Genomic DNA, 25,571 nt, shown 5'->3' with positions numbered 1-25,571 from the left:
ACCTGCAGGCCAGTGCAGACCCGCCAAGATGAATGGGAGTTTGCAGGCCTGAGTGACAGGAGGAATGGCAAAGGGAAGATGAGCCAAAACGGAAGTTTTATTAATGCATCAAGGAAACCCTGCCACTGTGTTCCTCATTTCTTTGTTGAAGTTGAATATTTCTAGCGTGGTACCACACTCCTGACAATATTTTATGCTTCAATGATTTGTGACCTATGACCAGTTTGTTTCTTTGATTGATTGGTTGATTAAAACCATTAAAATGAGCATAATCGTTTTGGATTGCAGTGGTATCGGCAATATGATATTCATGATAAGCATTTTGACCTTTTCAGATAAAAGGTCACCTAATATTTGACCACCTAATATTGCAGTGAGAAAAGAGACCCATTAGAATCTGAAAAAGACAGTTCAGAATAAGCATGTAACAATAGGTTAAACAGTCCATGGTTCATATCACTACCTACGTCTTATCGCTTTCGGGGAGTCCTAGCTTATATTGGGTATCCATGAGTAAGTCAAGTTTATTGACTACATAAAGACCTATAATACCACAAAAACAGTTTAGGGTGATATCACCTAAAGTATGCAGATGTGTAAAAACTATCAGACTAAGCATTTAAAGGTGCAGTGTGATAAGTACCTCAGTGTAACTTGAAGTTACACGCACACTCGGATCATCTCCCAACAGAAGCAGTGCTGGCCGGGGTGTTGCTTTAATAATGCACGGCTACTGCTCATATTGACCAGCCAGCTAATCAGAGCCGTAGAGAACCAGGCCACGACTGCGTTGTTACAAGGTGGACATCGTTTTACAGTTAATTTCCTTATGCCTGGAATGGAATCATACAGCATTACCTCTTTTCATTTCCCATTGCCAAGCTTTAAAGTAATTACATATGGGTACATATAACTCTACCTTTTATACCTGTAAATGACACAGATTTTCATAAGGATACATATATATATACTCACCCATGCAATTATTATGAGGTATATTTTGCAATCTTTACATTAAAAAGCCATTGTTTCGTGTAAATATCACAAAGTAAGTTTTTTACTTGTTTTCTGAACCATGCAATAAAAAATATGATTCAAATCAGGCCCTTGGGAGCCATGTTAAAATCACTGCAAATGTGGATGATCGGCATAGACTGTGTTTTGAATTGCTAACGTAAGCGAAATATAGTCGTGGTACTTTACATACGGGCAGTGATTTGGAAATGTGAAAAGTACCTGCTTCCCTATTAAGCAGAGTTTTGAAATTGTGATTTAAGTTTGAGCAGAAGGAAGGACTATTTTCAGGAGGCCTTACTCTTCCACGGTAGTGACATTTGGCATCATCCTCTCCTGTAGGCCGCGCAGTGCAGATTATTTTATGCAAGAAGCTAAGCGGATGAAGCATAAGGCAGATGCAATGGTAAGTTCCTTTTCTCTCCAGATACGTTTTTCCAAATGATGTTTGTACTGCACCTTCATCACTGGGGCAGTGTAGCTGGGGTAATTATAAAATCTATTACAAGGATGGCCGAGTCCGTTAAATGGAGAAATGTTTATATAATCAAGCACTCATCACCCAGTAAAGTATGACTTCAACCAATAATTCCTGACAGGGAGAAAGCCCTGGAGAAATGAATATTTTATTTTAGTCCTAAGTTTTGAATAGTAACTAGAGGTAATGGAGACAGTGGGTAGCATTTTTTTTCTCTTTAAAAATAAAATCTAAGTTTGCACTTTTCTGTCATATTAGCCTGGCCAGCCCTTGGCGTGGTCCCAAGATCTAATCCCTTTTCAAAAAGACTTGTGTTCTTCATGGGTATCTGCCAAAATGAATACTTCTCTGAAACTGTACAGCAGAAACTGTTATAACACACATAAGCCTCTAGAGCAGTGATGGTGAACCCTTTGAGCTCGGTGTGTCAGCATTTTGAAAAACCCTAACTTAACTCTGGTGCCGTGTCACATATAGAAATTTTTGATTTTTACAACCATAGTAAAAGATTTATATTTTTGATATTTATTTTATATATTTAAATGCCATTTAACAAAGAAAAATCAACCAAAAAAATGAGTTCACGCGTTCAGAGGTGACACGCGTATCATAGGTTCACCATCACTGCTCTAGAGCAACAGTTCTCAACCTGTGGGTCGCGACCATTGGAAAACACATATAGCATATCAGATATTCACATTACGATTCATAACAGTAGCAAAATTACAGTTATGAAGTAGCAACAAAAATAATTTTATGGTTGGGGGTCACCACAACATGAGGAACTGTATTAAAGGGTCATGGCGTTAGGAAGGTTGAGAACCACTGCTCTAGAGTCACCATGACTTGATGTTTATAAAAAAAAAATGTTTCTTACTTGGACAATCACCTGTTTTGGAAAGCTTGAAGCTGTTTAGACATTAGATTTTAAAAAAAAAAAAAACGTATGTGTGTGTTTTTTCTAAAAGCCATCGTATGGTTATTGCATCTTGAGGCTTGTCCAAAGGGACTCTTTCCTCAGGGAATGCCAGCTCCATTCCCCACCAGCATGTATAACTGAGGCTAGGGAGCTGGAGATGGAGAAGGCATTTCAAATGACCTTTATCGTATTGTTCCAGTGTTGAAGATGCCCAAGCCATAACAGCACTCCGCTCCCAATGCTACCGATGTTGCCCCTCAATATTTACTTGTCTGAGGATCACTGCCTAGGTTCATCAGTGCAAGGGACATAACCATAGTGTCAGAAAGTAGAGAAGGTGCAATTCTTGCCCTCACACTCCCACAGGCTGATGAAGGGTTATGGTCACCTGAGGAGCTGAGGCCAGGTCACTGTTGGAGAAGAGCAGCGATCTTTAAAGCAGAATGAAAAGTTCTGCCTGAATCACCAGGGTTACTAGGATTCTTCACTCAGTGTCACCTTGTCCAACCCAACACAGCTTCAGCCAGCAGGCCTGTGTTCCCACTGGCCTCTAAGCAGACCTTCCTCATGCCAGCCAGCAGGCCTGTGCACTTGTAGAACCTCACACTCACACGCTCACAGCTCACACATACTTACACACTCTCACTCTCGCCACACTCACTCTCAGCATGCTCCCCAAATCCTTTCCTTCCCACTGGCATTTTCTGGTCTCCTCCCCAAGGCCTCCCGCCTCTGAAGCCCCACCACCTGCTCCCTTCCTACCATCTCATGTGCGTTGGACTCCTTGCTCTGCGTTTCAAGTCACTCGCAGGCTGCCTTGCACGGTGAACTGTCCTGTGGGTGCACATTTTTTCTCTCTAGTTGTATTGTATGTTCTGGGGAGGAACTTGTGTGTATCGAGTACACATAGGACAGAATTGGGTGCTTCAGGAAATCCTTACTGAATGAAATGGCTTCTTTAATCTGAAAGCGTTGCCAAGAAATATTACTGGATAGCCTATTAGGGTTATAAGCTGTTTAAAAATTTGATTTGCTAATGAAGGAGTATTTTGCTCTACATTCTGTTTTCTAAGGCATCATTATCAATGAGAATTTTTTTTAGAGGCAAGACTTATATTAGTAATTAGAGTATTTGTGTAATTCTGTTTTGATTCACGAATGAATACTGGAGAGATTATGCGATTCAAACTTAAAATATGTAATTATCTACAGAGAGTAGCAAAGTATGGAACCAGGAACTTGATGTGTAAATTTGTATTTAATAGAGCCTAAGAATATAAAGCTCATTCTTGCTATTGTAGGGAAAGATTAACATCAATTTAGACAACCTCATATAATCCAAAAAATGTTCTTTATTAAATATCAACTCTGTATCCCCTTTTAGCTAAGCTGAAATATTGCCTTGAGTTTTATCTCCTCTCCTCACTCTCATCCCTGACTGGGTCCTGACTATGAAAGACATAACTACACACACGCACGCACACACACGCGCACACACACACACACACTAGGAGGAAGGCATGGACAAGGAAATGTCAGATAATGTAAAATACAAAAGTACAGGTTTACGCTGTAAATCATCAAAGTTGAAGTATACAAAAAAAGAGTATGAAAATTCTTATATGGAATCATACCTACCAGCTTCGCTGTGTATTTAGCAGAGCGTGGAGGAACAAGGAATGAAGCTGCCACGCCCCTGGGGGTTGAAAGAGGAGCAACCATGAAGTTCTGAGCAGTTCTAATTGGCAGTTGTTACATAGATTTGGTACAATTCTGTCTGTAACCATTCGCTCATTTACCCTAAAATAGTGGCAATTTATGAAGATAACTAGAGGAGGAAGTGCCCCATTTCTTTTTCCTCTCAGTTCCATTCACAGGATTTTAGAACTCAAAAGTTGGATTTCTCAAATGAAGTGTCTAGACTGTGTGACAATAATGTTTAAAATCTGTACTTAGGGAAAACACTGTGTTAACTCTGTTGAACAGGTGGAAAAGTTTGGAAAGGCTTTGAACTACGCCGAAGCAGCCTTGTCATTCATTGAGTGTGGAAATGCAATGGAACAGGGCCCAATGGAATCCAAATCTCCATACACAATGTATTCAGAAACAGTGGAACTCATCAGGTAAGTACTGTGTTTTCTCGCTGGGCGGGTGGGGTTGGGGAGTGAGGAATGTGTGTAAGCACTCTGAATACAGAGAAAAGATGTCAACCTGTAGTACCAGCTACTAAGAACCTTTGTTCATCTCCGAAAGTAAGGATGTAAGATTTTGCATGACACTTTCAGCATCCCCTGCTTCCTTTGCCCTCATTATGATGAGGCAGGGCAGCTCCTATAACCCCTTATTGCTGTAGGAAGGAAGCTAAGTCTGGGTGAGATATGAATGCCCACTTCACCCAGCTAGGAAGTAGCAAATTTTTAACTCACTTCACTTCTCTGCTGCTTTTTTAAAAATCTGATTCATGTTGGTGTAATCTCAATTCTAACTCCATCAATAATGATTCAGAAGTATTTAATGAAAGGAAAGCAGATTCAGGGGATTTTAGGGAAGGAAATGTATCCTATGATTTAATATCTCAGAGGTCCTGGTGTTGTCCTAGTGTAAGACTTAGATGTGTGCATCATTCCCCAACCTGGGTTAAGGCATGGCATGTGAGCAGAACAGAGTTTCTGATGGGGGCACCTGAAGGGGCGGGTGGGAGACATTTATTTTCCATGATGGAGACCTGGAAAGCACATCCTTATCATCTCATTAATGAACCAATAAGGGCATTTCAGCCGTTAACCCTACTGAGAACCTTTGTCATATGATTTATGTTTTTAGCGAGTTCAATTTCTTTGGATAATGTCTAATACTCATTATATAAAATAATTCTTCCCAAAACTAACAGAAATAAAAATCTCACTGAATGGGCTCAGTAGAACAGTGGCGATGACAGAGGATAGAGTCAATGAACAGAAAATAGCATTTACCCAATCTAAGTAACAGAGAGAAAATAGACTGGAAAAAAATGCATAGAGCCTCAAACACAATGACAGAAGATCCACATATGTATCATTGGAGTCCCAGAGGGAAAGGAAGACAGCAAGACTGAAGAGTATTTGAAGAAGTAATAGCTGAAACTTGCCAATTTTGGCAAAAGATATAAACATACAGGCTCAAGAAGCTGAGAAAAACCCAAATAGGATAAACCCCAAGAAATGCATATGAAGACACATCATAACTACATTTCTGAAAACTAAAAGCAAAGAAAAAGAAATCTTGAAGGCAACCAGAGAGAAATGACATGTTACTGTAGGGGAACACCAATTCAAATGACAGCTGACTTCGCATCTGAAACGGTGGAAGCCAAAAGAGAGTGGCACAACATTTTTTAAGTGCTGAAAGGGGAAAAAACTATCAAACAGTGAATTCTAGATTCAATGAAACTATTTTTTCAGGAATGAAGAGGAAATAAATATATTATCTGACTAAGAAAAACCCAACATTGCAGATTAGCTAGAGGAAGTCCCTCAAACAGAAAGAAAATGGCAAATAAAAAGGAATCTTGGAGCATTGTGAAAGAACAAAGAACAGCTGAAGAAGATATGTGCAATAAACTATCTCATGAGTTTTATAAATCATACGTATTGATTGAAACAAAAAGTATACCACTATCTGATACTCGAGACAATGTTATTTAAAAGTGGAGAAAGTAAAGGGACATAAATAGAAGTAAGGCTTCCACACTTCGCCGAAAGTGGAGAATGTTGATATCAGTAAATTGTGATGTCTTATGTGTATATTGTAAAATCCACAGCAGCCACTGTGAAAACTATGCAAAGAGATACACATGAAAACACTACAAATCTGCATGTTGTAGAGATGATATAGTAATAGTATCGTTTCTTGAGCAATTTACAACAAGCTAGTTCATTATGTCAAGAGCTTTCCAAATACTATCTCAGTTAATTCTTACAACAGTCCTATGTCATTAGCAGTATTAGTTTTACTAGATACATAAGGACATGGAGGCTTAAAGATACTAGTTTATCTACACTCTCACAACTAATAATTGTCTGCTGGGATTTGGACCCAGGACTCCCTGACCATTCCACATACTACTTCAGTTCTCTCAAAGAATCTGCAAGTAACTTGGTATGTTTTTGGAGAGATGGCTAGAGTCCCAAGAAATAAATGTGATTAACTATTTCAGTTTATAAAAGCCACTAATTACACACCCGGGACACTTACACTACTGTCAAAGTAAATATTGTCACAATGAAAAGGAGGTAAGTCCCGGCATTTATCTGAGCATAGGAATGAACATTTTTTTCTGGAGATTGGCCCAGAATAATTGAACTTTGCCTCCATCTTGTCAGCCACTCAGCTGTAAATCAAAATTTGTAAAAATGGATGTGTCACCATATATGTGGAATGCTTGAACTGGTGTCACTCTTAACCATCTGTAGCATTTGAATTTGTATCATCAAAGAGCAGAAAGTAGCTAGATGGTTATACAAATCATTTTGTCCTAGGCATCACAGTAATATAATGCTACAGGAAAACAAGGCAGCATCAGGTAGCTTTTCAGAAAGAATTATCTGCAAGCACTATGAAAATCTAAGTATTAGGCAGAGAGGACTTCCATCATAGAAGATATTCTATTGTTAATAAGAAAGTTATTTTAAAAAATTTCTTTGGATGAGACCCAAGATGGCAACGGATAAGTGGAATCTACACTTACCCCTCCCAGGACCAAACTGGAGTTACATCTAAATTATAGAACAATCATCCTGAATAACCAACTGCAGACAGGCTGAAGAGGAGTCTGATAACCGAGATTTACAGCAGCCACATCGAGACTGGCAGGAAGAGTGGAGACGAAAAGGGCTGGCCCGTTCCATGGGTGGCATCTGAGATCCCAGAGGGATATCTCAGCTGCAGAGGTTCCTTCGGAGGAGCGTGGGGTCTCAACCCCACACCAGGCTCCCCAGACCAGAGCATCCGAGCTGGGAACGGGCACTCTCATAACACTGGGCTATAAAAATCAGGGATGCTGTCCACCAGGGAGAGACAGAAGGCTGCTAGAGACACAGGTGCCCTCTTAGAGGGCCAGCACACGAAATCCTGTTCACAGCAACTCACCCTGGGCTCCAGCAGAGTGGACTTGAGTAGTGTGAGGAGAGACTGGGCTTTGTGGCTCTGGGGAGAGAGCTAAAGGGACAGCTGTCATGATCCCTGTGCTGAGTCCCTCTCCCACACCCTAGACGCCATCTTTCTTTTGGCAGAGCACTCCGTTCCTTATGACATGAACCTGGGTAAATGCAATAGCCCCACCCTCCGGAATCTCTGTCTCCCATCCGGTGGAGCTCACACCCTGCTGAGGAGCCAAATGCCTTGACAAGAGTATAGATATCCAGGCAGACTCAGGGTGTCGGTGACTGAGTTGTGTGGCCCTGGAGTGGGGCCACTCCTCCCTCCTTCCCCCAAGCCTGACCAGCACTTCCTCACATGGGAGATCCACTAGTCCCACCTTCCCATCTCTCAGAAGCCCTACCCTGCTCAGCTCCTGGCAGAATCTGGGACATACTGAGTTGTGTGGCTCTAGGACAGGGTCCATTTTTCTTTCTTATGCCTGACCAGTGCAGAGCCCTCCCTTCACATGGCCAAGCCGTGGTCAGTTTGGGCCTGATAAACCCTGCTGGCCTCACCCTGAAAATTTTCTAAGACTCTGCTTCACCACAAAGGTCTGTAGTTACCCAGCGGGTGGCAGCTAGACTTGGTATACCCTAGGACTTTTGCTGAGTGGCCTCAGACCCAGCATTGGCTCTTTGATTGAATGTGTTAATCCATCTAGTGAACACCATTCATACCTGGTGACTAACTGAGAAGCTACCTGTTAAACTCAAGTACAATCAGAGGCTTTTTCAGTGACTGAGCCTGACAGGCTGCCAGCAGGTGGAGGCAAGCAAAGGTGGATATCAGGGTGCCTTGGGCCTTTTGCTGACTGAACACTGGACTCGGTGCTGGTGCAAGCCAGCCTTGGCGTACAGTTTGGTCCTTTGCACACATACCCAGGTACAGCAGAGGCATCCAGAAACTGTGGATCCCCATGTAGCTCCAAACAAGTTTCCCAGGATCAGTCATAGGCAGTGCCTGATATTGACCTGCACCAGTCCCTCCCAAGAGGCCCCAGAACCAACACACCCAACTTCAGACAACATCAGAGCAGGATCCAGATAGCTTTACAAGTGGCATAGCCTAAGTGAGATCTCTGCAGGCACCAGACCCTGCTGAAGCAAATTCTACTTAGTGTGGTCAGCACCTGCACAGCAGCTAGTACACTGAGCCTCACAGTCAAACCCACACAAAACGGGCCAATAGCAAACTCATGACTTAATTACAACAGGAGGGCCCACATAACCCACACAAAGGACATTCCTGGAACACCCAGCTCAGTCAATTAAGGAGACTGTGCTACTGGATCCCACAGGACACCTACTACATAAGGCCAGGATACCAAGATCAGGAGACATAAGAGATATACCTAATACGTAGAAAAAAATACAAATAGGCAGCCAAAATGGGGAGAAAAGGGCCCTAAATGAAAGAACAGGAGAAATCTCTAGGGAAAAGGAAGAGATAAATGAAATGGAGGTAAGTAATTTATAAGATGCAGAGTTTTTAAAAATGTTTATAGAGATGCTCAAGGAACTTAGTAAGAAGTACAACAAGGTGAAAAGGGACAGAGAAATCATTAAAAAAACCCAGTCAGAAATGAATACAATATCTGAAATGAAGAATACACTAGAAGGAATAAATAGTAGGTTGAATGAAGCAGAGGATCGAATCAGTGACTTAGAAGACAAGGTAGCAAAAAGCATCCAATCAGAGCAGCAAAAGGAAAAGAGAATTTTTTAAAATGTAGATAGTTTAAGAGATCTTTGGGACAACATTAAGCATAACAACATCTGCATCATAGCGGTACCAGAGCAAAGAATTGAGAACCTAGTTGAAGAAATAATGACTGAAAACTTCCCTAACTAGGTGAAGGCAAAAGACAGACTATTCCAGGAAGCACAAAGAATCCCAAACAAGACAAATCCAAAGAGGCCCATACCAGAACACATCATAATTAAAATGGCAAAGTTTAGTCCTGGCTGGGTGACTCAGTTAGTTGGAACATCATCCAGTGTACCTAAAGGTTACTGGTTTTTATTCCTGGTCAAGGCACATACCTAGGTTGCGAGTTTGATCCCTAATCAGGGTGTGTGCTGGAGGCAACTAATCAATGTTCCTCTTTCTTTCTACACTTCCTCTTTCTCTAAAATTAATAAAAATATATCCTTGAGTGAGGATTTAAAAAATAATAATAAAATGGCTTTGGTTAAACACAAAGAGAGAATCTTAAAAACAACAAGAGAAAGATAGTTACCCATAAAGGAGCTCCCAAAAGACTGAAAGCTGATTTCTCAACAGCATTTCAGGCCAGAAGGGATTGGCATGAAATATTCAAAGTAATGAAAAATAAGGACCTACAACCAAGGCGACTTTACCCAGCAAGGCTGTCATTTATAATTGAAGGAGAAATAAAGAGCTTCCCACACAAGAAAAGCTAAAAGCGTTCATCACCACCAAACCAGTATTACAAGGAATGTTAAAGGGTCAAAAAAAAGACAGAGGAGAAAGAGGAACATTGGTATCCTATATAATAAAAGCCCAATATGCTAAGTGTCTGGTTGACTGGTCAGCCGTTCAACCAATCAAAGCGTAATATGCTAATGATATGATAAGGCCACTCAACCACTCACTATGACATGCACTGACCACCAAGGGGCAGACACTCCGACCAATAGATTAGCTGGCTGCTGGGGTCTGACCAATTGGGACTGGGCAAGATGGGCCAGATTCGCCCCGGAGCCCTCCCACAGTCCCTCCCTGGCTGGCCAACCTCTGTAGGGTCCCTCTGCCTGGCCTGCACCTTCTCTCAACCCAGGACTCCTCGGGGGATGTCAGAGAGCCAATTTCAGCCCGATCCTGCAGGCCAGGCCGAGGGACCCCACTGGTGCACGAATTCATGCACCGGGCCTCTAGTAAAGAAGAAAATGGCAAGAAATACATACGTATCAATAATCACTTTAAATGTAAATGACTTAAATGCTCCAATCAGAAGATATGGGGTAGCTTAACGGATAAGAAAACAAGACCCATATATATGCTGTGTACAAGAGGCCCATCTCCAAGAGACCCCTTTCAAAGTAAAGGGATGGAAAAAGATATTTCGTGCAAATGAAAGTGAAAAAAATCTGGGGTAGCAATACTTATAGTTGACAAAATAGACTTAAAAACAAAGGTTATATTAAGAGACAAAGAAAAACACTACATACTGGCAAAGGGATCATTATCCAACAACAGGATATAACCCTTTTAAACACCCAACATAGGAGCACCTAATTATATAAAGCAAATCTTGATGAACATAAAGCAAGAAAAGGACAGTAATACAGTCATAGTACAAGATTTTAACATCCCATTAACATCAATGTTTTCCAGACAGAAAATCTAAAAGGAAACAGTGGCCTTAAATGACACACTAGACCAGATGGATTTAATTGGTATCTTCAGAGCATTTCACCCCAACGCAGCAGAATATACGTTATTTTCAAGTGCACATGGAGTATATTCTAGTATAGACCACATGTTAGGACACAAAACAGGTGTCAATAAATTTAAGAAGATTGAAATCATAGCAAGCATCTTCTCTGACGATAATGGTATGAAACTAGAAATCAATCACAAGAAAAAAGCTGAAAAACACACAAAGATATGGAGGCTAAATAGCATATTAGTAAACAATGAATGGGTTAACAATGAGATCAAGGGAGAAATCAAAAGATACCTTGAAACAAATGACAATGAGAACACAACAACCCCAAACCTATGTGACACAGTGAAAGCAGTCCTAAGAGGGAAATTTATAGCATTATAGGCCTACCTCAAGAAATAAAAAAAAGCTCAAATAAATTATCTAACCCCACAACTAAAGAATTATCATGTGAACAACAAGAAAAGCTCAGAGTAAGTGGAAGGAAGGAAATAATGAAGATCGGAGTGGAAATAAATGGTATAGAGACTTAAAAAATATACAAAGATCCATGAAACCAAGAGCTGGTTCTTTGAAAAGATAAACAAAATTTATAGACTCATCAAGAAAAAAGAGAGAGGACCCAAATAAAATCAGAAATGAAAGAGGATAAGTAACAACTGACACCACAGAATTACAAAGAATTGTAAGAAAATATTACAAACAGGTATATGACAACAAATTTAACAATCTAAATGAAATGGATAAATTTCTAGCAACATACAGTCTTCCAAAACTGAAGAAAAAAAAATCTGAATAGACCAATTACAACTAATGAAATGGAAACAGTAATCAAAAAGCTCCCAACAAACAAAAGTCCTGAACAGAATGGCTTTACAGTTGAATTTTACTAAACATTCAAAGAAGAATTAACACCTATCCTCAACTACCCCAAATATTTCAAGAGGAGGAAAGACTCCCAAGCTCATTTTCTGAGTCCAGCATTTTCCTAATTTCAAAAAAAAAAAGGAGAAGGAGAAAGAGGAACACGGGTATCCTATATAAGGAAACTAAAGAAAGAAAATTATAAGCTAACATTTGTGATGAACATAGATGCTAAAATCCTGATCAAAATATTAGCAAACCAGACCCAGCAATACATTAAGAAGATCATGATCAAATGGTATTTCTTCTAGGGATGCAAGGTTGGTACAATATGCACAAACCAATAAACGTGATACACCACATAAACAAAATGAAGGATAAAAATCACATAATCATATGAATAGATACAGAAAAAGCATTGAACAACATCCAGCAACGATTTATGATAAAAACTCTCATTAAAGAGGGAATAGAGTGAATATAATTCAACATAATAAAGGCCATATATAATAAATCTATAGCCAGCATCATACTCAATGGACTGAAACTAAAAGCATTTCCCTTAAGATCTGGAACAAGACAGGGATGTCTGCTTTCACCTCTGTTATTCAACATAGTACTGGAAATCCTAGCCACAGCAGTCAGACACTAAGAAGAATTAAAAGGCATCCAAATTGGAAAAGAAAATGTAAAATTGTCATTATTTGCAAATGACATGATACTGTGTACTAGTATAGAGAACTCTAAAGATAACACCAAATAAAACAACTAGAACTGGTAAATGAATTCAGTAAAGTAGCAGGATACAAAATAAATGCCTAGAAATCTGTTGCATTTTTATACACCAATAATTAACAGAGAGGGAAACTAAGAAAACAATCCCATTTACAATTGCATCAAAAAAATACCTAGGAATAAATTTAACCAAGGATGTAAAAGACCTGTACTCAGAAAATTATAAGAAGATACAAATAAGCTGAAATGTACACCATGTTCATAGATAGGAAAAATTAACATCATTAAAATGTCCATACTACCTAATGCAATCTACAGAGTCAGTGCAATTTTCATCAAGATACCAATGGTATATTTCATATAACTAGAACAAATATTCCAATAATTTATATGGAATCACAAAAGACCTGAATAGCAATCTTGAGAAAGAACGAAGTTTGAGAAAGCATGCTATCTGATATCAAACTATAGTATAAGGCCATAGTAATCAAATTAGCATAGTACTGGCATAAGAACAGACATAAAGATCATAGGAAAAGAGTAGAGCCCAGAAGTAAACCCACATTTTTATGGTCAATTAATATTTGACAAAAGAAGAAAGAACATACAATGGGATAAAGATAGTCTATTCAATAAAAGGTGTTGGGAAAATTGAATAGATACATGCAAAAAAAATGAAACTAGGCCACCTTCTTACACCATACACAAGAATAAATGCAAAATGGAGTAAAGACTTAAACGTAAGACTTGAAACCATAAAAGTCCTAGAAGAAAATATATGCAGTAAAATGTTGGGCGTTTCTCATAGCAATATTTTTTCTGACATATCTCCTCACGCAAGAGAAACAAAAGATTAAGTAAACAAATGGGACTACTTCAAACTAAGAAGTTTTAGTGCAGCAAAAGGAACCCTCAACAAAATGAAAAGACAACCTACCGAATGGGAGAACATATTCATCAATGATACATCTGAGAAGGAACTAATTTCCAAAATTTATAAAGAGCTCGGACAACTCAACACTAATACAACAACCAGTCCAATTAAACAACGGCCAAAGGATCAGAATAGACACTTCTCCAAAAAGGACATACAGATGGCCAAAAGACATATGAAAAGATGCTCAACGTCACTAATCATCAGAGAGATGCAAATTAAAACCACAATGAGATGTCACCTTCTGTCAGAAAGGCTATCACCAATAAATCAACAAACAAGTATTGTGGAAGATGTGGAGAAAAGGGAACCCTTGTTCACTGCTGGTGGGAATGCAGATTGGTGCAGCCACTATGGAAAGCAGTATGGAGTTTTCTCCAAAAAAAATTACAACTGGAACTGCCTTGTGACCCAGCATTTCCACTTCTGGAAATATATTTGAAGAAACCTGAAACACTAATTTGAAAGAATATGTGCCCCTATATTCAGTGCATTGCTATTTACAATAGTCAAGATTTGGAAGCAGCCCAAGTGCCCATCAGTGGATGATGAGTGGATAAAAAAAATTGAAAAAAAATTTTAAAAAAAAAGCTATGGTATATTTACACAAGGGGACACTACTTGGCCATAAAAAAAGGAAGGAAATCTTACCTTTTGTGACAACATGAATGGACCTGGAGAGTATTACACTAAGTGAAATAAGCGAGTCAGAGAAAGACAAATACCATATGATCTCACTTATATGTGTAATCTAATGAACAAAGTAAATAAACTAAATAGAAACAGATTCATAGAGAACAGACTGACAGCTGTCAGAGGGAGGGGGGTTGCAGGGCTGGGTGAAAAAGGTGGATTAAGCAAAAAAGAAACCCATAGACACAGAAAACAGTATGGTGATTACATAGAGAAAGGTGGGGTTCAGTGGTGATAGGAGACTTGACTTGGGCTGTTGAACACACAGTACAATATACAGATGATGTATTAGAGAATTGTATACCTGAAACTTACATAATTTTATTAAACACTGTCTCCCCAATAAATTTAATAAAAACTTTTAAAAATTTCTTTGGTTTTGTTTTCTTTTCCTCTAGGTATGCTATGAGACTAAAGACCCACTCAGGCCCCAATGCCACACCAGAGGATAAACAGCTGGCTGCGTTATGGTGAGTGCATCATATCGGCTTAAAACAGCCTGCCCAGCCTGGATGTGGTCATTGGTCATTGGTAAACCAGGTGCTGGAGCATAATGTTTTTCTAGTGCCTCTGACATGCAAAACCAAATGCAAGTCCACTGGTGGCCAGGGAGAGCCCACCCATTGCTTTGCTTGCTGCTTGGCCAGCCAGGAAGTGCCTACTCAGGTATTGAAAATCAACAGGTCCATTAAGCAAGGATAGCTTTTCCTGTGTGTGTGTGTGTGTGTGTGCGCGCGTGTGTGTTTTAAAACCAGGTAGGTTTGTGTTTTAATGATTTGAATGTGAATTGTGCCAAATGTAATTTCTCTTGTGTTGAACATTTTAGTTGCAATCAAAATAATTCATCTATCTCTTTACACATGGGATTAGTCTGAGAGAATGAAGATGACGCATTCAAGTCCTCAACACATTAAACTGAGGAGCGGCTCATTACACTTTGATAATAAAAGCTTTCCTTGTAAAATGTTAACCAACATTAATAGGTTTTTATTTCTATGACGATTACACCAATAATGAATATGTGATTATAAAAGTAATTTCCCTGTGACATCTTCTCAGTACACCTCCTCCCATGCCCACAAATCACAAGACACCTCTCTATTTGTTCCTTCTGTGACAGGGATCCAAAATGTTTGCCCCCAAAGGTTTACTTCCCTGATCTGCAGTGGACAATTGAGCCTCAAAAATTAATTAATTAATTAATTAATTAATTAAATAACAGCAACATACACGAAAAAAGAGGGCCTCACATAGTTTAGCATCATCACATCATCTGGAGTTTGATCTGCTAAGAAGAGACCGTTATATTGTATTGGGTATGTTGGTAATCTCCCAGGTCAACACCACACCCGAGTTAGCCAATAATTATGAGTGGAAAGCACCAAGCAAAAAAAGCATTTCTCGGAAATGCTTTCTGCACTCTTTTCAAACTTTAAATTTCATATTAGGGTTAATAAATTAATGATGATTAGTAATTGGCATTATAGAAGGTTACTAATATGTAAGTAATAAAATATATAAAATAAAATGTTAACTATTCCCAGCATAGAGTTTTTACTATTTATAAAAACGCGTATCTGTCCCTTTATTTGAACTAATTGCAATTGAGTAAAATAGTTTAAAGGTAAAGGAATAAAAGCAGGTGGATGGTTATTCTTTCAGCAACACCGCTGGTGCGGGAAGTCCAGGGTGTCAGAGGGAAATCAGAGTGAGGTCACTCTGCCCCAAAACTCCCCTTAAGCAGTGAAAGCTATGAGCTGCAGCTTCCTCACTCCTCCGTGGAGAGACACTGTCCTCTAGTGGTGGCAGAAGAAATGGCCAGCCCCGTACCCCAACAAAGCAATAAAGCTATTATTAAATGATCTGATGCAGTGGTTCTCAACCTTCTGGCCCTTTAAATACAGTTCCTCATGTTGTGACCCCCAACCATAAAATTATTTTCGTTTCTACTTCATAGCTGTAATTTTGCTACTGTTATGAATCATAATGTAAATATCTGATATGCAGGATGGTCTCAGGCGACCCCTGTGAAAGGGGTCATGACCCACAGGTTGAGAACCGATGATCTGATGGCAAATGCATTTATGGAGTAACCCCTTGAAATTTTGAAGTATACCTTCTGAACAAAAGGGAGATCAGACACTTACAGACATGTATGTATGTATACTGTATGTATAATCAGGATATAAATATTGAGTACTTGGAACAAGAAGATTTTTTGAGCCCTAGCCGGTTTGGCTCAGTGGATAGAACGTTGGCCTGCAGACCAAAGTGTCCTGGGTTCGATTCCAGTCAACGACACATACCTTGGTTCCAGGCTCCTCCCCCGCCCAGGCCCTGGTCAGGGCTCATGCAGGAGGCTACCAATCGATGTGTTTCTCTCACATCGATGTTTCTCTGTCTTTCCCTCTCTCTTCCACTCTCCCTAAAAATCAATGGAAAAATATCCTCGGGTGCAGATTAACAACAACAACAAAAAGATTTTTGAAAAGTCTTGTTTGCACAGGACACACTCATGCCTGCAGGGCTCATCTCTCTTCTTCCCTGCAGCTACCGATGCCTGGCTCTCCTGTACTGGCGGATGTTTCGACTCAAAAGAGATCACGCTGTCAAGTATTCAAAAGCACTTATCGACTATTTCAAGGTACTGTCTGGCTATCGGGGACATGGTTCCCCGTATTTAGTTGTCTCCCTACCAGGGACGTTTTGAGGACAGGATCCATTTCTTTGAGGAGAATACAGGAGCCTTCTGACCCATTTGTGACATGTTCATGGTGCGCAGGGCTGAGCATGGCCTTGAGAGCCCCCTGCCTGGAGCCCGGGCATTCCGATGGCCTCCAGGGAAAGGAGATTGAGTTCCCACTTCCGTGTCGTAGGAAATGCATCTTGGTATTTCACATAGATTCCTCAGGGGCACTAGCAATATGTAAACACAAAGATAGAACTTTTATCTATCTCAGCAAATGAAGTCATTTTCACTGGGAAAATAAAACAAAAACACTTTTGTGATACAGACTTGAAGTAATAATTAATTTGAGATTTGGGGCCTCTTTACTGTCTATCTGTCTATAGGAACAAGAAATTACACCACCTCTACCTCCACCAACCCATGCACCACCGTCATTTTAGACCCTTTATCCCCAGCCCCACTTAGAGATTCTCTCTGGTGACCAGGCTGAGTTGGGGTCCGCGGGCTGTATGCAGCGTGCCACCCCCTTCCTGGTTGTGCCTGAAGAGTAACTAGGTGCTAAGCCAAGAAGGGAACAGTCTTGGCTAACATTAAGCCTTTCCCTTTATTTTGGGCACCTAAGGTCAAGATAAGTCATTTTAAAAATGTTAGAATCTAAGAACTAATACTAACGAGAGTTATTACAGTCAAGAAAAATGCTTCACTGAGAAGGAATCTGAACCCTGCAGGCCACAGCGGTTACCACAGAACTTGAAGGAATACAAGAAGTTCTTAGTGTCCGTACACAGTCCTGAGTGTGTGCGCAGTGCAGAGAGGACACACTCAAAAGCAGAGTTTCCCCTCCAGGAGTTCCCGGTCATCACCCTTAATCAAAGGCTTTTTAAATGCTCCTTAAAGTCCCACGATCATGGGCCTTCAGGTAACACTGACAAATTGTCCGCAATGACTGCTCTATCGGTACAGAGCTGTCTGAACAGAGGGCTTTGTTCCCTGTGTTTTAACAGTCACGGGGCCTGGTGGCCAAGGAAGAGGCCTGATGGCAACTGACAGTTGCCACATACAAGGCCACATCTACCATCTTGATAGCACCCCCACTGGAGTCTCAAACTCAGTCTCCACTTCATGAAGTTCTTTTTAACCAAAAGCAATGCTTTGTGTCTAGGGAACCAGGCCAAGGCTGTTTTCTTGTCTCAGGAAGGAAAACTCACATCAGTATTGTAGAGACTTCTTAACCCTCTCACAGGCCAGGGACGGAGGGAAGCTCACACCAGCGTATAGAGACTTCTTCCCTCTAACCGGCCATAGACGGAGGTCCCAGAAGTCATCGTTGGCTCTCAGAGAGGGTCTGTCTGTACGTTTAGGAACTTCCCTCACCAAAGGCAGAACTTCTTGTAAATGCCCAATGCAGACGACTGGCTTGGGAAACATATCCTCCCTAGTCAGGATATTCAGGAAATCAGAATTTTTGAACACACTACCTGTCAAGGAAATATATTTAAATCTGTCCTTTTAGAAATATTCAAGAGGAACTTTCTTTAAGAGAAATACTTTTAAGTCTCATAAGTTAAAACAATACAAGTTGATGTCTCATATTTCCAGGCATTAAATGTATGCCAACGGTTCCTGCAGATATGCCCTACATTTCAATATGGGGTGTTCTCATGGGGGAGGGGAGGTCTGGTCTTTTTTCTTTTTCAGAAAACTTAAGCTAGTTTCAGGTGAAAAAATTAAACTGGCTCAGGATTCAGCAGACCCTCTGGATTATGATTTAATTTGATACATTGCATTTGGGTGCATGAAATCCCAGGCTACAGGATAAGCTCTTGGCTTTAGCCGATTGTGGAACCCAGCAGGCCGGGCAGGTGTCCCCACTGGGTTTCAGAGAGGGAGCCAGTAGCCTAGGATTTGCGACTTCCCAGGTTCATTTCTGGGAATCTGCATTTTCTCTGCAGTGTCAGCCATTACTAATCTCAGCCATCACCTGAGAGCATGTTATTGTCAGCTCTGTAAACCTACGCAGATGGCTCACTGTCCATGTTTCTATTTTCCTGCAGAATTCATCTAAAGCTGCCCAAGCCCCATCTCCATGGGGAGCCGGAGGAAAGTAAGTTCATTTTTCCTTTATTTCTTTTTTTTTCTTTTTTTCGCATTCAGCATTTTATTTTTTTTTCTCATTCAGCATTTTATTTTTTTAATTTCTTTATTGATTAAGTTATTACATATGTGAGTAAGTTCATTTTTCCAAAGTAAAGGCGATAAACGAGGCACTGCCTGGTGTTGGGCAGTGTGCTACTTTGCTTACGGTGCCCTGGGGCTGGCCTGCCTCACCAGGAACCAGGCTCTCCACCTTGGTTTTCTTGCTCTCCCCTTCCAGGAGCACTGGAACCCCATCCCCCATGTCCCCCAACCCCTCCCCCACCAGCTCCGTGGGATCTCAGGGGAGCCTCTCCAATACCAGCGCCCTGTCCCCTTCAACCATCGTCAGCATCCCACAGCGCATCCACCAGATGGCAGCCAATCACGTCAGCATCACCAACAGCATTCTCCACAGCTACGACTACTGGGAGATGGCGGACAACCTGGCCAAGGAAAACCGAGGTATGTGCCTTTGGGGTGTGTGTGCATGCCTGACCACCGCTCAGGGAGACAACCTGACCTTGGGCGTCACCACACAAGTTGTCATCATGTACCGAAGAAGAAATTCTAGAAGCTGTCACCTACTGCGTGAAACTTCCCAACCTCTCCCCTCACTCAGGCCTTAACCCACCTTTATCTTCACTGTGGAAGATTCCACATCCTATATAATAAAAGGCTAATATGCAAATTGTCCCCTCGACCTGGAGTTTGACGGGGGGGGGGGGGGGAGCAGAGGGGGAGGAAAGCCAGCCAACCACCTGCAGCCCCTCCCCCCAGCTGGCCCTGCCCCTGATCAGGGTCAGCCCTGATCAGGACAGGCCAGCCGGACCCCACCTGTGCACAAATTCATGCACCGGGCCTCTAGTAGAGATGATAAAGACACAAGTAATGTGCAAAGATACAGATCTGTAGATACAGACATAGATGTGCGCACACATGTTCTTTTCCCTGCTGACAGTGAGCTCCTTGAAGATAGACTCTGTTTCCTCCGACTTTGTATTCCTAAGGCCTGCACCGAGCCCAGAACACGGTTGAGGTCTGAAACATTGAATGAATGAATTAATGAGTGTGAATGTTACTGGCTTTTTAAGTGATAGCTGCTTACAACTGAAAAACAAAGTGTTTACATGAAGCAATAAGTTCCTTTTCTTTTTAAATTTTTTTTTTTTTACTGATTATAAACAGAGTGCATGTTTATTGTGGCTAAATTTATAAAGTACAGAAACTGTTGTAAAGGAAAGAAAGATTTTTATATCATCAGTAATCGTACCACCAAGAAATAATTACTGTTAACATTCTACTGAAGTCTCATCTAGTCTCCTCCAAATATGTGTGATTTTTACCAAAATAAGGTCATAGTATATCTACAGTGTTATGTCCTGTTTTGTTTTGTTGTTGTTGTTTAATAGTATATCAGGAATTTTCTCATGTTACTAACTAGTTCAAAAACACCCTTTATGTTGGTTCTATAATATTGTCAGAACAGTGGTTATACAATCATAAAGTATGATTTCTTAGGCCATCCCCCTGTTGTTGGACACTTAGGTTATTTCCAATTTTTTCCACTATTACAAATAAGATTATGATAAATAGTTTTGCATAAGTCCTTTTCCATATTTTTTATTATTTTCATAGGAAGGAGTTACAGAAGTAGAATTTGGGGGTCAACAGGTATACATTCTTTAAGATCTATATTGTTATACTAGAGGCCCGGTGCACGAATTCTTGCATGGGTGGAGTCAGGCCACCCGCCCCAATGGGGGCTGATCAGGGATGGGCAGGCAGGAGGGTTGGGCCGAGGGAGGATGGGGGGCCGATCAGGGCCCTGATCGGGCTGGTTGGCTGCCACAGTATGCTTCATAGTGACCAGTCATTCCAGTCACTTGGCTTTTATATGTATAGATATCTTGGTATATATATTGTTAATTTTTCTCCCAAATGATTATACCAACTTACTACTTGGGTGATAGTGCAAATCCGAGGTCACTTTCCAGTCATTGAATGCACATTTGGTGCCATGACAGCGTAAAGCCTCTGAGGACAAGACCAGGCTGTCCACGGTGTGATGAGGAAGTTACAGCATGAATAGGCATGGGGCCTGAGCTCATGAAACTGATGAGAAAGCCAGGTAGCATGTGACGTGCAGCCCAGAGGTGCTGACCCTGAAAATCCACTGGGAAGCCGACATGGAACAGGATTTTGAAAAGCAAATAGTAGTTGAGTAGCCGAGATGGAGTGGGGAGGGTGTCCCAAGTAGACAAAACAGAAGGACAAATGTATAAAAATGTATGTGGCCAGTTTGGGACACCTTGAGCAGGCCAGCTCTTGCACTGGCAGCGGCCTACTCGACGGCTCCTCCGTGAGGGCCCAGGGGCACATGTCTAACGGGAAGTCAGTATTGTTTTTCTGACCAGCTCCCTTCCCGGTTCTGCTCCGGTCCCTGCGTGGCTACCTTCCCAGCCACCTGGACCTGGCGTCTCCCTCACCCCTCCCTGGCCTCCCAGCAGGCCCTCGTTCAGCATGTATGCATATGAGCACCTCTGAAAACGTCTCCCAGGCACTTCTTTTGAAGGAGTGTTGCTCCGTGATCCAGTTACGACGATGGCATAGCAGCGCTGTGAATGTACTTGTCCCTCCCGGCCACTCAGCTGTGGTCTCTTGGCACACTCCCTGTCTACCCTGCTGCACCTAGCACAGGGCCTTGGCACATAGTACATGTTTAATGGAAGGACCAGCCCAGAGAAAGTCCAAGGGCTGGGAGCTGTTTCACAGCTGCCTCTGATTTGCTGCCTGGAGCCTGGAGCCTCCTCCATGGGACTCGTGTCAGTGCAGCACACGCCTCAGCTGGGTCGAGGGGGAGGGCGACAGAGACACAGCCCACGTCCAGAGTGGGAAGTATTGCTGCTCCAGGAGAATGTCCTGGGGAAGTCAGGTTTTTTGCTGTTTGGCTAAGTCAAGGAGGGGTGGGGGGACATCCGACCCGCGGGCCCTATAAGGCCCGCAAAATCATCTGGTCTGGCCCTGCCAAGGCATTAGGGGTGAGTTTATTAAACGCAGCAGGCTGATTTTTAAGTTGATAACTTTGGCCAGAGAATGATGGTATCAATATCCAAATGGCCCTTGGCAGAAACAAGGTTCCCCACCCCTGGGCTAAGTAAATGTTACTCATTTGAATTAAAAATTGCCCATAGAGTGACTATTTGGATAAAAGTCTGAGTTCTGTACCTTTGTGTTTCATTCTGTTCAGTGGGATGCTGAAGTCGCATGATGGAACAGAGAAACTTGCCTATCTAGGGCCACGAGTGGAGTTTCTTCTTATGTCACTTGGGTCCCAGGGTAGCACACGTGGCATGTGTGGCGCTCTAACCACTCTGTCTGTCCCCTAGAGTTCTTCAACGACCTGGATCTGCTCATGGGGCCGGTCACCCTGCACAGCAGCATGGAGCACCTGGTCCAGTACTCCCAGCAGGGCCTGCACTGGCTGCGGAACAGCGCCCACCTGCCGTAGGGACCGCACCCTGCGGCCGCACTGTGCTCCCACCTCCGTGGACGGCTCAATGTTTCTGGACACTGTGCTACTGACATTCCCAGCCACAGCATTTATCAAAATCCAGTGAATATTTTCTCAGCCTCGAACAATGGTCTTTTCCCAGGGCATGTGTGCCTGTATGTGTGGGTGTAGAAGCAGCAGCCTGTGTGTGTAAGAAGCACAGCTCTTAAAACCTATTTTCTTTGTCTAGTTCCCATAATCCCAGGCTAGACAAAGTGGTCAGAGGTTTCTGATTAGAGGAAATACACTTACACACATACACACACACACACACACACACACTTTCTACTTCAAAGCTAAACCATGACTTTTTAGAACATTCAACCAAAATCTCGCTGTGAGTTCACAGGTGCAGCACACGCAGCACACCAACAGCCTGACTGCCAGTCAAGACGACCTAGTCCTTACGTTGTTGATGACTTCCAGTGTTGATATACTATCCCCACTTACCCTCTGGTTGTACGTGTTCATGGGTAATTGAATAATGAACGTCAGTCACGTTTTGCTGGATGTTTACTAGGTTGCATGTTACCAAATGCCCTGCCTTTCATTTACTACTTGCCCCCTCCATCCAACTTTATCATCAGCTAAATGCGTGGTGAGCAAATGGATCAACTGCCCTGCCCCCATCGTGGTCTGAACCTGGCGCAGATGTTCGGAGAGAACTCGGTGCTTTTGGAAGCGAGCCAGCCAGCGCTCAGGCAGCCACGGCTGCGTTTGGGAGCCCCGTTAGGAACTGGAACCTCCTGCACCTGCAACAAGCCCGCCCTGCGCAGGTGTTTCTTCTTCCTGCCTCTGCGGCACCTGGCTGGGGAGCTTTGCGGCACTTGTCAGTCTTTTAAATGTGGCGATTTTTTAAGCCTTTTCTTTCCACGATAGCTTTCTTACAAACGTCTTGGCCAAATCAGGACGCCCACCCGGTTGCCCCTTCACTGGGAGCCTGTGTGTGTTGCTTATCGGGCTGAGAGCTTCGAGCTCCTGACGATGTCTGATGCTCTCACGCCTCCTGCAGAATGTGCCACGTTAATGCATTTTGGACGGGGGCACGTGTGGGGCTCCGGTTAGCTGCCTGCTTACCGCGCAGGGCGCGTTCTTCCTGCCTCGGTCGCGGTGCTGTCTGGGGTAGCAGCCCCAGAACGTCACACTCATGTCCTCTGTGTCTGGTATGTTTACGTCTCGCCCTTAACTCTTTTCTTTTTTTTTATTAAGTTTACATTTTAATTTTTTGACACCTGTTTACAGTTTTTGTCTGAAACTTGTTTATTTTATAGTCCCCTGTCATGTCCTAGATTTAGTCTTCTTATTAAATATATTTGGATATAAAATTATTGCTTAAAAAGAAAAACTTCTGGGGGAAAAAAGGATGTACTTTGCCATATTTTAAAAACAAAAACAATGTCCCTGAGGCCTCTCACTTGACCATACTGCACCGGGCTGGTCTGAGAAAGACGGCGGTGCGGTTTAGGGAGCGCCCCCACCCTTTCTTCAGGGGGCGGTGGCGCCCAGCATTTATAACAGATACTCGTGTGCTCTCGCCAACGGTCGGTTGGTCCAGTTTCGATGTTGACATTGTCAGCCTGATGGACAGTGGAAGTAAGATTGCTGTAATTCCCTAGCTCTCAGCACTCTTTCAAAACTGTACAAGTGATTGATCTGTGCGCATGGTGACCCGAAATTAACTTAGAAAGAGCAAGTGAAGGGCTTATGAAATTGGCATTTGACTTTGGCCTTCAAGCATCTGCACTGCTCAGAGTTTGTTTGACTTTTATCCAGCCGAGGGGTTTGTCACACCCTCTCGCTAGTCCTTGTGGGTAGAGTTCATGATCCCATTCATGTTGGGAATTTCAGTCTCACTTAAGAAATTGTGAACTGGTGTGTGGGGTGTGTTTGTTTGTCTGTTTGTTTGGAGGACTGAGGCTTAGTTCTGCTTGCTCTTGCTGAATTCCGCTGAAATGTTCAAACTCTCACATAAGGGGTGACCCTCAGGTGAGTCCCCAGGTGCTCTGCTGGCCTCGTCCATCTTAAAGCTGCAGGCCTGTGCGGTATCCTCGTGGTGTGCTACCCGTGAAGCCCCATCTACACACACAGGTGGCCTCTGGCGTTTTACCAGTGTTTTGAAGACCGTGTTTCCCAACAAAACCTGTCGTTGTGGGGGTGGCCTTTCGTTTCATCATGGAGCACGATGGGGCAGTGTGTGTGAGCTTGGAAGAGATGATTATGGTAAGGAGCCAACTTCTTACTGTTGCGTGTGAAAGTCATTCCTAACTGTTCCTTTTATTTAGTTTTTTTCAAAGTAGAAATATATTTCTTGCATTTTCTGATTATAAGAGCAATACATGCTTCAATGTAAAAATTCAGACAACATGGAAACGTAGAAAGTAGTAGTAAGTCCCACCCCAATCTCCCCCCACCCCCAAGCAACCACTGTTCACAGCTTCATGTCTGTCCTTCTAGTGACTCTCCTGTTTCAACATGTACTGTCCATTATTATGTCTTTCTTTTTGGAGACATATTTCCTTAGCCGTTCAGCACAAGTCAACTGACCTATCCTTCCGTGACCTGAACGGATGCCACCCTTTATCACAATGTAATCAAATGCATTCCTGATCAACATGTGGGATTTGTGACTGCTCTACACAGATCAGACTTATGTGCAGAGTTGTGCCTGGAAAGAGAGGTTTGGTTAAAACAGATATTTCTGGAAACTTTCCAATTACAAATGGAAACTTGGACCCACGATCTAATGAGGAATGTACTGGAAAAATAATCTGAAAAGCTGACAAATTGTGTACTAGATTGAACGTATAGAACGCAATGCAATGAGACTCCCTGCACTAAAACTTACCCAGTGTGTGCAACACTGATGCGTGTATTATATAACAGTGATGTGTACATTTCTGAAATCCCATGCATACGATACACAGTTTGTATAAATGCATACATTTAAAAATATATATGTACAATACAGCTAC

At 42.1% G+C, this 25,571-nt stretch overlaps 1 protein-coding gene across 2 annotated transcripts in view; it reads left to right on the top strand.

Moving 5' to 3' along the window:
- The window catches only part of AFF3 (ALF transcription elongation factor 3), a gene marked incomplete at its 5' end in the record, with an annotated part of 493,443 nt that extends 468,085 nt beyond the window's left edge, over positions 1-25,358 (top strand). For both annotated transcript variants that reach the window (XM_081100521.1, XM_081100522.1), the window contains 7 exons: positions 1,357-1,420; positions 4,398-4,534; positions 14,623-14,694; positions 16,775-16,868; positions 18,968-19,017; positions 19,288-19,511; positions 22,436-25,358. In XM_081100521.1, coding sequence (XP_080956647.1) covers positions 1,357-1,420; positions 4,398-4,534; positions 14,623-14,694; positions 16,775-16,868; positions 18,968-19,017; positions 19,288-19,511; positions 22,436-22,557 — 763 coding nt within the window. In that variant the 3' untranslated portion in view covers positions 22,558-25,358. The remainder of the gene's footprint in view (positions 1-1,356; positions 1,421-4,397; positions 4,535-14,622; positions 14,695-16,774; positions 16,869-18,967; positions 19,018-19,287; positions 19,512-22,435) is intronic.
- Positions 25,359-25,571: the final 213 nt, after the last annotated feature.

The sequence above is a fragment of the Myotis nattereri genome (assembly GCF_964212035.1).
Source record: "Myotis nattereri genome assembly, chromosome: 10".
Lineage (NCBI taxonomy): Eukaryota > Metazoa > Chordata > Mammalia > Chiroptera > Vespertilionidae > Myotis > Myotis nattereri.
Note: the sequence above shows the minus strand (reverse complement) of the source record. Positions and strands in the feature narration are given on the sequence as shown.